Genomic DNA, 18,399 nt, shown 5'->3' with positions numbered 1-18,399 from the left:
CCTTCAGATAAGTATAAATAATTTCACAACTTAACATCTCTAATATTTAGATACCATTCCTTATCAATAATTAATTTATAAAAAGTCATCATTAGGTTCTAATCAGTAAAAATCCATTAAGAAATACCAGAAATAGTAACATTATATTTTAACCTTAAACTACTAAATCCATAAATCATTTTTTATTCCAACTTATTACTTTCTGTAAGAAATAAAGCAAAATGAACCTTTCCTCATTTTACAAACAGATCTTTAAAGCCTCGTTGTTCAGTCCTGGATAAAAGGAAATTCTATTAATAGCTATCGCTTATATTAATCCTGGTCAAATAAGTCCACTCTGAATTCCTTCTGTTTACGTTTCTTGATCTTTAATCCTGGGAAATGATGCCCCACAAACTGATTTTTTATCATTGTATTTTCATCTATTCTTAGAAAGTTTCCTTGTGTCTATAGATTCCAAAATCAAGTTCCAAATCGCTCATCTGATTTATTATTCGTATATCCCCTTTAATTATGAAGACATCAACTGCTTTTATTTGTAAATCCATTGTGGTATCTTTTTCCATATGACTCATATTCTTGTATTTTTAAAATGCACTTTGAGATCCATAGCATCTTTGTCCATATCACTTTTGCAATCCAGCATTTTCTTTAAACTCCAAATCCATATTCAAGTCAGCCACAATCTCTGTTTTATCCAATAAAATCTTTGGTTCTTCTGTATCTTCTAAATAAATTGCTCCCAAATAGTTTTAATTTCTTCTATACAGGTAGTCGTGGTGGTACAGTGGTTAGAGTGCAGTACTGCAGGCTACTTCTGCTGACTTCCGGCTGCCAGCAGTTCATCAGTTTGAATCTCACTGACTCAAGGTTGACTCAGCCTTCCATCCTTCCAAGGTAGGCAAAATGAGGACCCAGATTGTTGGGGGCAATATGCTGACTCTGTAAACTGCTTAGAGAGGGCTGTAAAGCACCATGAAGTGGTATATAAGTCTAAATGCTAGTGCTAGACCCCCACTTAATGACTATTTGTTAAACACCCCATAGGAAATATTCTTTCAAGTCCATCTAGTCCCTTAACTAAAGTCAACCCCTTTTGTCATTTTTTCAAAAAATTAAGTTTTTTTTTTTAAAAAAAACCTTTAATCCTTACACTTACATTTAATTTCTTTCATCCAGGGTGAGACGGGATTCTCCCAGCAAATTTTCCCTTCAGAAGATTCTTAATATATAGAAATTCAAGAATAAAGAAGCTTGTAAAATAATTAAGAGAGGAGATAGGCAAACCTAGTGTCCAGTGGTGGGATTCAAGTAATTTAACAACCAGTTATTAAATTAGAGTAATTTAATTAGGGTAACTGCCCTAATGATTTCTTTCAACAACCAGTTTGCCAAACTGCTCAGAAAGTTAACAACTGGTTCTCCTGAAGTGGTGCGAACTGGCTGAATCCCACCACTGCTAGCATCCAATTTGAAGATGCCAAATCACTGCTTCGGTAAGATGATTCACTGCCCTCAACAGCTATAAGCTATAAGAGCTTATAGCTTATAAGAGCTTATAAGAGCTATAACAGCTATAAGAACTCTCAAACCTGCTGGATTGTGAAATTGTGAAATTGTTTCACAATTTCTTCCCAGAGAAATTTCTGTTTGGAACAAACTTGTGGGTGATTCTTGTCCTCTTCTTAATCCGAAGAAGAGGTATCAGGAGCCAATACCTTTACTGGTTCTTATTTCTATTGCAGTTGTACTGGTTCTTATTTCTTCTGCAATCTCCAGAAGTGTCTCTTGAGAAGGCTCTGAGGCTGAGAAAGATGTAAGGAAAAAGAAGTCCAAGTGGACTTGAAGAATGAGGCTGGGGCCAGACTGGCATGGAGAAAATCTTTCTATATATTGTTGCTATGAATCAACACTGACTTGACGGTACAAAAGGGTACATAATCAATCAACATAATCTACCATATTCATCACTAGATTTGTGTGTCTGACACAGCAAAAATCTTTATCCCTTGTCTTTGGATTGGCTGTGTACTTCAGCAATCAATGGAAAGATAAATATAAGCAATAAAATCCCTGCAGAAGCTCTAGAGATGACAGTTCACAGATCACTAATTTACTTTCAGCAACTACAGCCTGTTCACATATTTCAAGAATAAGAAGCTAAATCAAAGCTAATATTTTTCCCATTAAACTGTTTGGGGACAATGTGGTATGTTGTCCCATAATCTAAACCTCATAATCATAAGTTTATTTGTCAAGCATATATAAGATAACAGGTAAAAGTATAAACATAATTTGAATACATGAAAAGAGTAAGTAAAAAGGGACATTAGGACAGGGAGGGTAGGCACATTGATGCACTTATGCACGCCCCTTACAGAACTCTTAGGAATGGGGTGAGGTCAATAGTAGACAGTCTAAGGTTAAAATTTTGGGGGTTTGGGGATGAAACTACAGAGTCAGGTAGTGCATTCCAGGCACTGACCACTCTGTTGCTGAAGTCGTATTTTCTGCAATCGAGTTTGGAGTGGTTTACCTTGAGTTTGTATCTATTATTTACTTGTGTATTGTTGTGGTTGAAGCTGAAGTAGTCATTGACAGGAAGGACATTGTGGCAGATAATTTTATGTACTATGCTTAGGTCTGAACTGACTGAACTGACTGACTGAAGTCAGCATAATTCTAAATTGTCTAAGCCCAAAATTTGGAGTCTGGTGGCATAAGGTATTTTATTGTGGTTGGAGGAATGGAGGACTCTTCTTGTAAAATATCTCTGGAGTCTCTCGATTGTATTTATGTCCGATATGCAGTGCGGGTTCCATTCAGATGAGCTGTATTCAAGAATTGGTCTAGCAAATGTTTTGTATGCTCTAATTAGTAGTACAACATTACCAGAGAAGAAGCTACGCAAGATTAGGTTAACAAGTCTTAATGATTTTTTGGCAATGTTGTTACAGTGGGCTCTGGCACTTAGATCTTTAGAAATGAGTACTCCAAGGTCCTTGACAGAGTGAGGTCTGTCCCTTTTGAAGTGTCCCTTTTGAAGCGGGGAAAAAGAGAATGCACAAAATTTGCTAAAAATGAGGGTGCCCCAGCATAGCCAAGTTACTCTGTATTTTTATTGGTGGCCAGCAGATGCTGCTGCAGACTTCAAAAAAAGAATAAGGCATGAAAAGTTCTCACTCTGCACAAAGAATTGCTGGTGACAACCAGACTCAAATCTATTTTGACTTCCTGCAACCATGCAAACATAATGTATGACTTCTAATAGCTGTGCCCATACAGTCCCAACCTTATTTATACAGTAATTTCCCCCCAGAAAGGCAATAGGAATGTGAGCACAAAATAGCACTGGATTGTAAATGCTAAAAAAGACTCATAGCCCCGAAGCAGATCATTTTAGACATCAAGCCAACAGCTGTGGTTCAGCTTGGATAAATGCTTTCACATAAAAAACAAAACAAAACCAGGCCATACAAGCTATAGCTTATCCTTCTCCCTAACTAGATTAGTTTAATTTTATTCTACTTTATTGCACATGTCTGTAGGGCAGAGTTTGGGTCTCTTTATTTGTTCAATTTATGTTCCATTTTCTCTGGGGTTGCTCACAGTTCTGCACACAGTGTATATCTCCTCTAATTATATTGCCAGAATGACAAGCTCGTAAGAAAGCTTGTGCAAAAATGCAGGGCCTATCCCAAATACTGTGGTGGGTTGCTCCCGGTTCTGTCCGGTTCTATAGAACCGGTAGTAAAACCGGTGGGAGGCTCTGCCCACCTGCCACGACGCCATCATGGGTGATCTGCGCATACACTGCGAATCGGTAGTAAAGGTAAGTAGAACCCACCCCTGCCCAAAGACACTATTGGCTGGCCAAGACTTGAGACTCCCTTAACAGGGTCTTTTTAATCATTTAATTTACCCTGATAATTTGGAGGGATTTCCCCCCACAAATTTTAAATTTCTATTTAAATCATCTGTTTTATTTCACATGCAGTTTTAATAGGAGCTGTGGTGGCGCAGTAGTGAGAATGCAGTATCGCATGCTAATTCACTGCTCACAGCCTGGAGTTCGATCCTGACTGGCTCAAGGTTGACTCAGCCTTCCATCCTTCCGAGGTCGGTAACATGATGACCCAGTTGGGGGAAATATGCTGATTCTGTAAACCGCTTAGATACGTCTGTAAAGCACTATGAAGCAGTATATAAGTCTAAGTGCTATTGCTATTGCTAATACTAACTGACTGAATGCAGAGTGGATGGGTGAGAGAAATCAAGCATGTGAGGGATTCTTAGGTGGGTGGAAGGGATGTTTTTTTAAAAAAGCACATTACAAATGTGTATGTCTATGTGTACATTTGCACCGGCCTATGTGTATATGCCTGGATGGATGGTTTTTTTAATGGAGAAGGAAGGAAATGACTGGACTTTAATCAGTGTTCATGGCCTTGCCAAGAATATAGTCTTCCCCCACAGAATTTCAAAATGAACCACTTTTACACCATTTTATAAAATTACAGTTTTTAAATGACCACTTAGTGCTATCATAAATGTAATCTTGGGCTCCAGAATGATATAGTACAGGATCGGTTTCATTACCATTGATAGCTCTGGTGTAAAACATCAGAATAACTTTGGGACTGATTAGGAAGTGGTAAAATCATGATGACTTATCTCCGTGCTACTGTAATCTGACATTTAATTATTCTAACATCCTATATGCCTAGCATGTCACTGTGTTAAGTGTTTGCCAGCTGAGCTCCCATTCTAAGACTTACGGTAGCCTGGCCAGGGAATTTATCTGTAGCAAACTGAGATAAGACTGGTCTTGTGATTTTGAATCTTGTTTTCCATGGTGTATACTCTCAAAGAAAGAAAACCTGAGGTATATATTCTAGGAAACATTTTATTATAAAAACAAAACTAGATAACTACATCCTTACCGGACAAAGGAAAATCAGGAAGTTAGAAAAGAAAGAATGTAGACATGCGCAGTAGCTCAGAAATCACAAGACCAGTCTTATCTCGGTTTGCTACAGATAAGTTCCCTGGCCAGGCTACCGTTAAGTCTTAGAATATATACTTCGGGTTTTCTTTCTTTGAGAGTATACACCATGGAAAACAAGATTCATTCACCTCTAATTAATTACAGTTTCCCCGGGGGGGGGGGGACGGAGCTGATTCATGCTTCAACATAGCAAATCCCAATTTTGCATTTCAACAGTTCAAGTTTATGATGCTCCTTGTGAATGAGGTCTTAGTTCCATGGCTTTGTGTCAGAGTGATGAGCATACACACAGATACACAAACACAAAATTGTAATGATAGATTCATATTCCCACATCACAGCTAGCAATTTGAATCCATCAACAGAGAAGTAATACCACTGAAATTAATTGATTCAAATGTGGCATGTAAGTAAATAATAAACTCTGCCTGGGAACCAAAAATGTTTTTTTTCCTCCCCATCATTCAAACAGCATTATTTTCTGTGTGTCTGAGAAATGGCATTATGATATTGCTTCCAAAGTTTGTGTAGAAAGAAAGAAAAAATATGGCTGATTTCACTTGTCCAGTGAGCTAGGTTATCATACCTAGTTTCCCAGATATATTTTTACCTTGACATTAAAGGTAAATTAAAATGAAATAATTTAAAAACTGTTGGAGCGTCTTGAATAATGAAGTTTATTTGACGTATTACAGTCTCAGAACAGCACATTTCCATCTGAACTAACAAACGTTGTATCTCAGTGAGGAAATTATAACTGTGCAATTTCAGTATCATTATTTCCAATGACGGTGATGATGGAGATTTATTTTGCCCCTAGGAACTCAAGACAATTAAAAACATTACAGGTCCTGATTCTTATTTACAATACCATTTTTCTTGAGCCTGTTTAATGACTTCAAAGCCTAACTTGATTGCATAGTATGCGTTCCTTCCTCTGGGCAAAATCCATTGAAGAAACTTTATGAAGATCAACAGTAAACATTCCATTAATTTACCTCTTGTCCAATGGCAAGTGATTACAAAAATTATAATCTCAAATCACCTGGGGCTTAGTTTCAATTCAGACAATCTCTATGCAAAGACACTGCACGCTTCATTCTCCTTCCATCCCAGGAAATAAACCCTCACTCTTCTAGGAAGTACTCGACTTATGACCATAATGGACCCTGCTTGTTGTCATCATGTGACTGACTCAACATTACAACCTCTTTGTCAGCTTGTTAAGTGAATACCACAATCATTAATGGTTTGCCTGGGCATGGTTTTGCCAAAAAAATGGAAGTAAATGTTAGTTTTCAGCAAAACCATTATTGCAAAATGCATCGTGTGATCGTGAGACTCTGCTTTGAAACTTCCAAAGGTTGCTAAGCAACCAGCTGCAAGTCAAGGACTACCTGTATAGTATTTACTCAGCTATTCCCAATCGACTAGACCACATCAACATTTAGATGCTTACGTATTACTTACTAAGTAAAGCTCCTCCATAGAGACGGATAGGCATTTTACTGTTGACTACCTCTTCCTTGAAGACAGCATCATAGATTTGATCTGGAAAGGTGAGAGCCTGGAAGAGAAAAACAAATTTCAGTTTTAAAAAAATCCTTCTGTAACTGAAATATTTAGTGTCCAAAGAAAAGGATTTTCCCTGAAAATAGAAATCAGATATAATTAAATCTGTGTCAGACAGATGTCAATGCTCACAAAGAGAAGTTCACTTGGACCACTGTTTTCATCCATGCACGTGAACAATTGGTGCAGATAGTAGGAAAAGAGAGAGGGAAGCTGAAAAGCTACTAAAACATGGAATTTTGTTCTTTTATATGACAACTGCAGTGAGATTACTATACTCTCAAAAGTGAAAAGTTTGAGAAATAGTTGGTGAAGACAATAGAGATTGCAAAGATGGCTAAATCGACTGCTTTGATTAGAGGAAGAACAATTATCTACTTTTATGCGGACTGTAATGAAACAAAAAATGCATTATGAATTGTGGGTTAGAAAAAAAATTGGATAATAGAAAAAAGTGAGTTTTTGTTGTAATTATAGATATAATTTTGTAATTATACTTATATTTTGCTGCATATCTTTGTTATTTTCTTTACTCCTGTATTAGCTTGTGTTAGTTTTATTAAAACGTTTAATAACATTTATATTAAAAAAAAGAAAAGAGAGAGAAAACCCTGTTGGATCCTTATCCTACGGTTGCGTAGATAATATGTACTGTTACTTTAACTGCTACAAGTTGACTAATTGATTAAGTGGTTAAAACAGAAATAAAAAGAAGGCAGGAAGTTCATTCACTCCTTCTCACTCCTGCTCGTGATATTACTGCTAAAGATACTGTGTCGGTGTTACGGAACTAGAACTGTAAGCAAACTTTGTTTTGTATTGAAAGTGTTATCTTTGTTTATGAGAAGCCAAGTTTGTTTGTTTTACAACAAGTAAAGACTATTTATTTTTCTAACAACGTTCAGAGTCTGAGAGTATCTGTGTTGCAACACTGTCTGGTCCGTCGCTCTACTCTGCAGAGGGCAGTTTACCCAGTGCCAGAGTGTGTGTACCAGTTACAGCAATAAGAGAATTTCAGCACACATTATTGCTCCAGACGTTCTGATACGTATTTAATATCCTGGTGAGGATGGCACAAGGTCAAGCTCCCAACTTATCACTGGTTACCTGCTTTGGAGAATAGTTTGACTCCCCCTTCTTTGTGGCAACCCCTGAGGTCTCATAACACTGCTATCGTGTCTCCCCTAGTCCTTCTTTTCATTGACACAATGTGACAAGCCAGCTGAGAAGGTTACAAATGGTGACCATATGAATCCGGGTTGCTGCAACCATTATAAATAGATGCCGGTTACCAGGGGCCTAAATTTTGATCATATCATCATTAGGAACCTGGTTTGTGATAGGACTGGTTGTAAGTCACTGTTTTCAGTGTTTTTGTAACTTCGAACAGTCACTAAAGAAATGGTTGTAAATCAAGGACTACTTGTATCTAAAAAGTGCTCTTGACTACTGCTTCCTCCTGAGTCTTCTTTTAGAAGAAATGAAAGCCTAAACGTACCATACCAGCCATTTCCAAGATTTAATCTCTGATCTCTTTATCATTTCCATTGCCATTGTATAAATCTGTTACAATTCTCTGAATCCTTCTTAAAAGTGGTACCCAGAACTAGAATGCTTAAGTATGATTTGGCCAAAGCAGAATAGAGTGGCATGATTACTTCCTCTGATTTGGAAATCATACTTGTGTACTATATTAAGGTTGTTGATGCAGTCTTAAATTCTATTTGCCTTCTTTGCAGTCCTACCTCACCACTGGATCTTATTCAATATGGATCAATTACTACTAGAAAGCTTTCACAAAATCTTATTACCAAGCTTGGTGTTTCACTTCCTTTACCAATGCATTTAATGTTTGATTCCTGACTGAAGAACTTGCCTGTAGTAAGTTTCATTCTGTTACTACAGACCATTTTTCTATCCAATCAATATTGTTTTAAATTTCTTTTGCTCTTTTTTCTTCTAAGGAAGGGGTCCCCAACCCCTGGGCTGCAGCCCATTACTGGATCACGGCCTGTTTGGGACTGGGCTGCACAAGTGGCAGCTAAGTGCACGCACACTTGCACAGTTTCACTTGTATGAGTGGCAAGTGCTTGCACCTGCCCCTCACATGGAACTATTCTCTCTCCTCCCTGCCAGGTCCACCAAACCAGAAAGGTTGGAAACCTCTGTTTTAGGGTATTAGGTATCCAACTCAAGTTTATGACACCTGCAAATCTGATACAACTTGAACTTAATATTTTATTAGTTCACATTAGTAATGAAAACTAATGAGTCAAGGACCACTTGCTATCTCTCCAATATGATGAGGAAAGATTGAAGAACAATGGTCAAGGGACTGAATCTGAGGACAGAATTTTAATAGATATCATTGAAGTTTTATAAATTGCCAAGAACAGAATGCTAAACGTGTCTAGGGACAGACGTTTAAGTAATTTGATCAGATGGCCTTCATATGAAAATGTTTCCCCTACTTACCATGATGGCAACCCCAGAGAATATGATAGCTGAGACAAACTGCCAAACCCTGGAAGTTCAAATGAAAAAAAGGTTAATTATCACATCCTTTAAATATGGATCTCCTCCAGTCACCAATAAATGAAAAATAGTTACTTCTACTTCTGCAAAAAGGTCATCTGAGCAATTCCTGTTGACAAGAGAATGCGAAATAAAACAGGGTATAGAAGACAACAAGATATGGCTTTCTAAAAGCAATTTCAAAACACTTGGTAGGGGAAATCACCAGGCAGGCCAGAAAGAACACATAAATGCTAATTGCCTATCATTAATATCATCCAAACATTGCTAACGAGGTTTTCTTTGGAAAATAGGATGTTTCAGCTAGTAAGGGAAATTTTAAAAAATATTTAGAGTGCCATGTTTAAGTTTGTTAATGAACTGTCTTCAGCTGGCTATGCCATTTCAAGAATAGATGCCTATAAGGCTATTATCATAAAAATTAACACCTGCTGAAAGGAATTTGTCTTCGTTGACTAGCAGAACCCTGCTATATTTATATAAATCCCAGCAGTCCTCCAGGTCTGTTGAACTGTAAGTTCTATCGTTCTATGAACAACAATAAACAATGTGTTAGAGATTTTAATGCCACAGGCAATCCTTCATGACTGCCCTGTTTAAAAACTGTTCAAAGGTGCATGCAAAAATTTAGGCACTCCTGCTTAAATTGTATTCGTTAAGTGAAGAGAAGCTGATCTACATGGTACAAAGTTAAATTTGGCATCTTTTTGGCTAGTTGAATGCATATTTACTATTTATGTGTAGCTGTTTATAGATTTAGAACAGTGATTATAGCAGATTTAGACTTTGAAAAACTTTTCAGCCAGTACTTAATGTAACAGCTTCTAAACATTTCCTCTTTAGTCAGTTACAAGCAGAGGTGGGTTGCTGCCAGTTCGGACTGGTGGATGAACTGGTAGTTCCAACCAGCAGTTGGGCCCACCCACCCGCCCTGGTGCTGTCCCGTCCTATATAATCTCCGTGTGTTCCAGGGGTGAAATCTAGCAGGTTCTAACAGGTGCTGGAGAACCGGTAGCAGACTTTTTGAGTAGTTCGGAGAACCGGCAAATACCACTTCTGGCTGGCCCCAGAATAGGAATGGAGATTTTGCAATATCCTTCCCCCAGGAGGGGAGGGAATGGAGATTTTGCAGTATCCTTCCCCTGCCATGCCCACCAAGCCACAACCACAGAACCGGTAGGGAAAAATTTTGGATTTCACCCCTGGTGTGTTTGATGCGCGCACTCACATTTTTGGTTCTGGGCAAACTGGTTGTTACATTATGTGATGCCCACCTCTGGTTACAAGTGTTACTATCCTTGCTTTGGGATATTTTTCCACTCTTCCTTGAAGAACTCCTCTCACTTAATCTTTCTGTTTTGTGGAGATTACAAAGGTTATTTTTTGCAGATAACTGTACACAATTTTATTGTGGCACACAACAATGGACTGTTGCTCTGGGTTAACATCATCTTCCTAAGCCTTGTAAGTTCATGCCACGTAAATATAAAGACATATACTTTCAAATATTCATTACTTAAAACAAACACAAATCTGAAAATAACTTTTGCCTCTCTCTCAAATTTCTTGCACCGCATGGGATGCCTTGGTGAGGTTGCTCTTTTTCTGGTTGCTCCTGAGCTCCAGGCCAAATTCTAAGACTTGACCTTCAGCAGTGTTGCTTTTGAGCTCTTGGCTGAGGTCCCAAGCCAACCTCCAGGCAGGAATCCCACCAGGATTTGCTGTTTACTGTAGCTTTGTGGTCCTTGACTTTTGGGAAGAAGCATGAGCTGTGCTGAGCCTTGGTGAAGTGGGGGTGGAAAGCATTTCTGCCTGGCTGCAGCTGTTTTTCCCAAGAGCAGACAGCACTTCAGGAAATTTTTTGGATCATCATCTTGCTGAAGTATCAGCTTCAGTTTCTCCACTGAGAGTAGGACTTTAGTTTTTAGGATGTATTGATCGCTAATTGAATCCATTCCCCCCCCACCCCACCCGTATAAGAAACTCCTGTAATGCTGATTGTCCCACACTTCCAAAGCACAATAGATTCAATACAGTGTTTAAGGGTTGGCAAGAAGTTGTTTTTTCTTCAAATATTTCAGCCTTGTCCTCCAAATGTATCATGTTTGGTTGTGACCAAACACTTCAAAGGGCAACTATACAACTACACATCTATACAAGAATCAGCTAAACTTTTCAACCTATTGTTTACAATGATCTGTGACTTCTACTTTGCAGTTCTGATCGGTTTTCACACAGTTCTTTTTCTTTGTCTTTCGTATTTTCCTTTGGCAGCGAAAAATTCATTTAGAATATTTTTCATTTCTTAACGATGTCTCTCACAATGGAAATTGCCAGCTGGAAGCACTTATAGAGGGTTTTTTTTTTTTTTTTACTATAGCCTACCTGCTTTTTTTTTTTTTACTTTACTATTTTTCATATCTCAGAGGAGTCCATGATTGTTAGAAGTAGAAAGAGACAACAGCCACAGAGCCTAAAAGGTTAGACAAGTCAGAATATTGTTACTGTCTTCACTTGGCTAACTGTAGTCTATCATCTTTTGAAGCCTGTTCAAAACTTTACAATAATAATATAAAAAAACTATGTGCATGTTTGTGTGTGCCCAATCTTCTGCCTCTGCCATATTCACTGCTTCTTATTCTGAATCTATACATGACAGCACATCAAGGCACTTGAATCTATAGAAAGATAGGTTTAGCTTTGTACCATGGAAGAGGCTGTGTCAATTTCTTTTCACTTGGGGATCCAATGAAACATACAACCAGATCTGCTTTTATTTTTACACACCACTGTAAACACTTGGTTGAAAGCACTCCAAAACATTCTCAAGTTTGTTATTTGTAAGTTGTTCCTGATGAACTTAGGGAGAGGGGAAATCAACCTTATTCTCTGCCTGATGCATCATCCTAATTATCTAAGTAGTATAGTGGCTGCAGGTATAATGGTCCCTCCATTGTGGAATGAGTCACATTTTTCCTTATTTTGGAAGACTTTACTGAATTGCTTCCCATCAATAAAACTATGGTGAATATCAATGTCAAAAAAACTATGGGATATTTTTATCCTTATTATCACCAGTTTATATCTATCATCTAAACTTTTCAATTGGTAGAGTGGATAAAGATATTGGATCAGAAGTCAAGAGATCATGGATTTTAGTCCTGCCTTTGGCATAAAAACCAACTCTGTGACTTTGGACCAGTCATCCCCTCTGAGCCATAGGAGAAAGGCAATGGTAACCTACTTCTGAAATGTTACCAGAAAATCCACTGGAACATGGCCGTGTAGCAGTCAGAAATTAAGAGTAAAGCACACAAAAGGCACACATCCATACCCACGCACAACCCTGCCAAACTGGGGACTGGCACACACTTTCTGCAGATATATCTTAGTATTAATAAATTATCATACATATTTTCCAAAATTATTCTGTCCAATGTTGAAAATAAGTTAGGGTATGTAAGAGGACTTTGGACATCTGCCAATCTGTCAGCAGGCTAGTTATTCAAACAGGAGAGCCCCCCTCCCCACAGAAACATGGAAGAAAAGAAAAGAGTTGAAAACAGGCTGAATCCAGTCAATGATGTGAAGCTAAACAATCCAGAAAAAAAAATCCTCAATGTATCCTTATGGGAAAAGCAATTGGCAGTGGCTCAGAAGACTGCTGACTGCTCCATTCTAACCCCTCTTCCCTCTTGGTCATATGCACAGGGAGGAGTGCATTCAGCCTGCCCTATGCTTCCTAGTGCATACATGCACAAGTAAGCATAACACAAGGACACACACATGAAACAGAGATACCACCTTGATCTGCATGTTTTCACTGTCCTCTTAAAGAATCATCTGGCCACTGCTGATTACCCACTTCTATAGACATGAAGTACAAGATTGTCAAACAATTGATATGCTTTGAGAGCTGATAGCTTTATAGATTAATGCCTTAAACCACTGTACTTTTGAATTCTATTCCTTTTTAGAGCCATTCAAACTCAAGGTTATCTTCTAACTTTAAAATATCCCCTGGCAGCACTTTAAATCCAATTTCAAGAGCCGCTTAGCTCTTGATGGATTTCTCTCATCCTTGACAGTAAATTGAAGAGAGAGCTCTGATTAACATACAGTAGCCAATCACAAGAATATTCCACAGCCTCATTGGCTAACTGTAATTAAGACCTCTAAATATAAAGCCTTCTCCTTACTCTATTTCTGCATACATTTGCCCAGACAATATTCTTTATATTGGAAAGAACCAGGACATGCCTCTAGAGCAGTGATGGCTAACCTTTTTGCCATTGCGTGCCAGGAGGGGGGGGGAGCACAGGTTGTGCGCATGTGTACCCACACTCATAATTCTATATGCCCCGCACATGCGTGCGTGACCCCCCCTCCCCCAACTCCTGGCACGTGATGGCCCGTAGGCCCATTTTTCTTTCTCACCTGGCCGGAACCAGAAGTTGTCAAACAGGGCATTTTCAGTCTCCGGAAGACCTCCCGGGGGGGGGGGGAGGCCGTTTTCACCCTCCCCAGACTCCTAGAGAGGCCCTGGAGGCTGGGAATAACAAAAAACAGGCCTTCCAGTCCCTCCAGAAGTTGTTAAATGGGCCATTTTTGGTCTCCAGAGGACCTCTAGGTGCGGTGGGGAAGGCCGTTTTCGCCTTCCCCACAGTCCTAGAGAGGCCCTGGAGCCAGGTGAGAAAGAAAAACGGGCCTTCCCCACCCTCCCAGGCCCTCCGGAGGCAGGAAACAGCCTGTTTCCCTACTTCTGGTGAGCCCAGAAGATCCGAAAATCAGCTGGCTGGCACGCACATGTGTGCCAGAGATGAGCTTGTGTGCCCACTGATATAGCTATGTGTGCCACCTGTGGCACACATGCTATAGTTTCGCCATCACGGCTCTAGAGGCAAGGTTGCACTTGCCACTAATTTCACCATATAGGGCTTTTTCGGCTGCAGGTTGATCATGTATACATTTGCAGGAAAAGCAAGCATGAACCAAAATGAGTAAAATACTTAGCATCCCTGTTATGTATTCCTGGCTCATAGGTTCTGAATGGAACTTACCTGAGCCCCAAAGGTTCCCTCACTGCAAACTTGATTTCATTGCCCAAGACTTGACTGATCTGGAATTCAAATGAACAGAATGAATAAACTGATTCAGAGCTACCCGGCACCCCCCTCCCCCCAAAAAAAAATCTGAGGAAAAAAATGCATGTAAATTTCTGGTACATACACACACACACAAAGAATAATTAATGATATTTCCTGAGAGTGAAACTGTGACTACTAAAATAGCTCACTGATGCTCTAAACCACCTTATACCAGTTTTATTTTATTGCCAACTGCACACCGTTTATGCCTTTGTAATGACTTACAGGTGGAAGATTTGGTCTATTACTCATTACGTTGCAAACTTTCTCAGGAGCACAAAGCTAGACTTCTTGTGCCCTTGTTAATCCAACTGAATCAGTCCAGTTTAGAAGAAGAAAAAAATCTACTTTTTGTTCTCTGACTAAAACATACGTGTAACAAAGCAAATTGCATTTTTTGTAATGGCTGTAAGGAAGATAAGAAGACACATCCTGACAAACAGTGTCGTTAATATTAGAGGGGATGTATTGAATTGACATGGATTGCTGTAATTTTATTTGAATTTTGCTAAAACCTGTGGTTGAAAATAAATGTTCAAATAAATCGTATACCAGCTGCTACTCTCATAATGTGTAGTCTACAACATTCAAAACTATTCATATTGTCAACTAATTATGACTCCAACACATCTAGAGAATACCAATTTGGAGAAGGATTGGTCTAAACAGATGGCAAATAAGTTGCCTACACCCAAATCAACAGCCACTCTTTGTATGGAATTAGCAGCATCAGCCTTCCCCTGATTCCAGAAAAGGCAGGAAGTTGAACTGATGGTTTGGCTACTGGGTAAGGTGGTGTACTGAGATACTTCTCAGCAATTTAAAGCTGGCTCTCTATGGGAAAGGACATCTTATATAAGAAATTGCTATATCAAGAAATCAGGCAAGCTCCAGTGTAGTATTATCCCTCCTCTCCTGTGTCTCTGATAGCAATTTTCCAGGGACTCAAACATCTTGAGTGGCTTGCTAAAGATGTCTGAAATAGACTCCAGGTTTTTTTGCACAAAGAAAATGTAATCTATCACTTGCTTATGATCCCTTTGCAAGCATCTTGGGGGAACAGCGTGATCTGGTTGTGCAAGTTTGACCAAGAAAGTGGGAGGATGGGAAATGGGAGCAAAGAAACTCAGTATCTCAAAGTTGACTGCCTGAAAAACAAACAGTCCCAGGTGACTCAAGAAAATTGGTGAAGTCATAAAAGCTTTCAGCTCATCCTTTCTTCAAAAGAAAAAGGATGGTTAAAATTGTTGGGTTTTTTTTTTAAAAAAAAAGACAATTACACAGGCTTTAATTTAAAAAGGCCTAAATATAAAAGGCAAAGAAAGATTGGCGACAAAAATTGTGGAATCCATAGAAAGTTATCTGAATGTAACTACAAATTACCAACACTCATTATAGGTTACATCTAATACAACTGTTCCCAACATGGTTTAGTATTTACTAGGATGATTCTTCTCACTCCAGGAGAGAGAACCAGAAAATATGTAATACTTTCCCAATGGGTTGTGCTCAATATTCACAACAGGCAAAATAATGGATTTTATAGTGTAGGAAGTTAGCACCCACCCCTTTCCTGTAAGAGTGAAATATTTAGGAAATATGAAAAAAGGCAGAATATTATATTTCCCTGGATGAGAAATGGAGAAGCATATTTTACAGACAAAGCAGCTCCCACCTTCCTGCCCCCCACCCTTTGTCAATGGGCCAGAGGCAGAAACCCAATCCTTTGTCAAAGGACATTTGCAACACAATAGCAACAGAAACTAACACAATGGACCCCATCTAGCAACCAAAACTCACCACGTGACCTGGGAAGCACATGTGACCATCAACCAGCAAGGCTAGCTAAGACCCCCACCCCCTGGGAGTCTGACAACCAATCAGGATACTCTTTCGGGGGCCCAGGAAATGTAAAGCCAGAGAGAGCATAAAAACCCGAGGATTTACTGTATCTGCCCCTTTTCTGTTCAGGAACTCAAGCCATGTGATCCTGTCCATCATTAAACCATCTTTCCAAGCAGTCTCCATGTTTCCAGTGTCTTTTTCCCCACTTGGAGCAGAACCCAGAAGGATATTTCTTCCAACAATAGTTTTAAAATAAAAACCAGTGAGTTTAAAAGGCAAAATTCTGCACCTTGTTGCAGAGATTTGTTTTTTTAAATTTTTATTTATCGATCAAATTTATTTGTCCCCCATCTCATGGCAGAGAAAGGGAAATATCCTAATTACTGAACAATGAGTACTCCAGCAAAAGTATCTCTGAGTAGTCAAGAAACTACAAATCACAGGAAAGAGAGAGGCCCACGGAAGCAAGAACAAAGGCAATTTAAACAGCCTTCAGTTGCTTCCTGCCATCTCCAGCTTAGCACTATCAGCTAGGAAAGCACAGTTTGCATATGCATTGCATCATTATTTCCTGCTTTTAACAAATGATACAAAAGCAACTGAAAAGTTGGCAAGAGAAAAAAAAAATTAGAGATAGCCTTCTGTGAGCTCTCTGGGTAGGCCAAAGCCCTGCTACTTTATTGGGCTATAGGGTGGCTTTAGAGAAGTATAATTAAACATAGATAGTCCCAAAGGTGTTTTTTCAAGAGGCAACTGGACTTTCTGGTTTTTCTTTGAAGATGTTTCGCTTCTCATCCAAAAAGCTTCTTCAGCTCTGGATGACAAGTGGAACGTCTTCAGAGAAAAATGAGAAAGTCCAGTTGCCTCTTGAAAAAACTCCTTTGGAACAATCATGACTTGATGACTGAGAATCTCCGTAAACATAGATAGATTTCCCCAATACAAAAAAACAACACCCCTCATCTTAAAAAGAGATCAATTTCCTCTTCAAGAAAGTGATATTCTTTGGGGTGGAGTGGAATTGCAAATAAAATCACCAAGCCATAGAGAAGGAGCTCCCAAGCTTTGGGATTCTACAATCAATAGCCAGTACATTACTATGTAAAAAATAAAATTGTTTTTCTTATGTGAGGTTTTTAAGCCTCACATGCCAATTAGAGTGTTGTGTAACCATGGATATTTTCAGACATGAGTTATTCTTGCCCATAGGTCCTCTTACTGTTCCAAGTCCTGGGAACTCTTACTGCAAGTCTAATGTTTGTCTGAAAGTTTGTCATACTTTTGGTTAGAGAGAGAGAAAGAGAAAGAAATAAATTTGAAACTATCTACTATGAAGAGAATCTGGCCAAAAAAAAAAAATATATCCATAAAATAAAATGGAGCATTAAATTATTTCTTTACAGAAATTGTTTTCCCTTCTATATAACTATATTATGGACACTTTCCAATGACCTTTTAAAATTACCAGCATTTTAAGGTAATTCTATTTTTCAGAAAAGGATTACTGTAATTCCACTTTCAGAACAGAAAAGGCTACATACATGAAAGGCACCTGTTCAGAAAGTCATCCGATAAAGATCATACTAAGTTGCTAAGCAACTGCTGGGGTTCAACAACAAAAGGTCAATCCATTAATTAAAAGTACAACCATTTGTCAGAAGCAGAGTTCACACAGAGAAATGGACATTGCAATCACATGGAGCCAAGCACCTTCTCCCTACTTTAACAACACCACTTATTCACTCTGTGTGTGTGTGTGAGAGAGAGATAGGCAGTTTCTAAAAGTTGATATATATAAATAAATAAATAAAAACACAAGGAGAATAAACTGCTCTTCTGGAAAGGGTGATAAAAATCTAGAGGAGAAAAAGGGAATGACACGCATTAGCAAAGGAAGCTGGATTAAAACAGCCCTGGAAAATCCCAGACGCAAAGTCAGTATGGATGCCTAAAATAATCACACGGCATTGCCCCAGCCAGAAAAGACTCGATCTGTTGCATATTCCTGGCACATTCTAGGCTTCGATTTGCCAGAATAAAGAAGCAAAACATTATCCTTTCCTCTGACAACTTGGCTTTTGAATTTGGCCATCGAAGTCACACTTTGCAACTTTGCAGCATGGGGTGTCAAACTCACCCTCTTGTGCCTTATTAAAATGCATTCATGCAACATTGAATCGGCAACAGCAGATTCTCAGCCATTAATGTTTCCTTGAATTTTTCTTCTGCTTCCTTTTCACTTTTTGTCCAAGGACCTTTCAGTCAGGGAAAAGCATTTCATTTTTGTTTTTA

The 18,399-nt window shown here is 38.7% G+C and overlaps 1 protein-coding gene across 1 annotated transcript in view; it reads right to left on the bottom strand.

Annotated features, from left to right (window-relative positions):
* TP53I11 (tumor protein p53 inducible protein 11) overlaps window positions 1-18,399 on the bottom strand; it is a 79,576-nt gene that overhangs the window by 7,361 nt on the left and 53,816 nt on the right. Inside the window, exons 3-5 of the mRNA XM_034417417.3 lie at window positions 14,176-14,234; window positions 9,056-9,104; window positions 6,479-6,575 (exon numbers count right to left, since the gene is read on the bottom strand). Coding sequence (XP_034273308.1) covers window positions 6,479-6,575; window positions 9,056-9,104; window positions 14,176-14,234 — 205 coding nt within the window. The remainder of the gene's footprint in view (window positions 1-6,478; window positions 6,576-9,055; window positions 9,105-14,175; window positions 14,235-18,399) is intronic.

Source organism: Pantherophis guttatus, chromosome 1, assembly GCF_059756535.1.
Source record: "Pantherophis guttatus breed Tessera chromosome 1, ASM5975653v1, whole genome shotgun sequence".
Classification (NCBI taxonomy): Eukaryota; Metazoa; Chordata; class Lepidosauria; order Squamata; family Colubridae; genus Pantherophis; species Pantherophis guttatus.
Note: the sequence above shows the minus strand (reverse complement) of the source record. Positions and strands in the feature narration are given on the sequence as shown.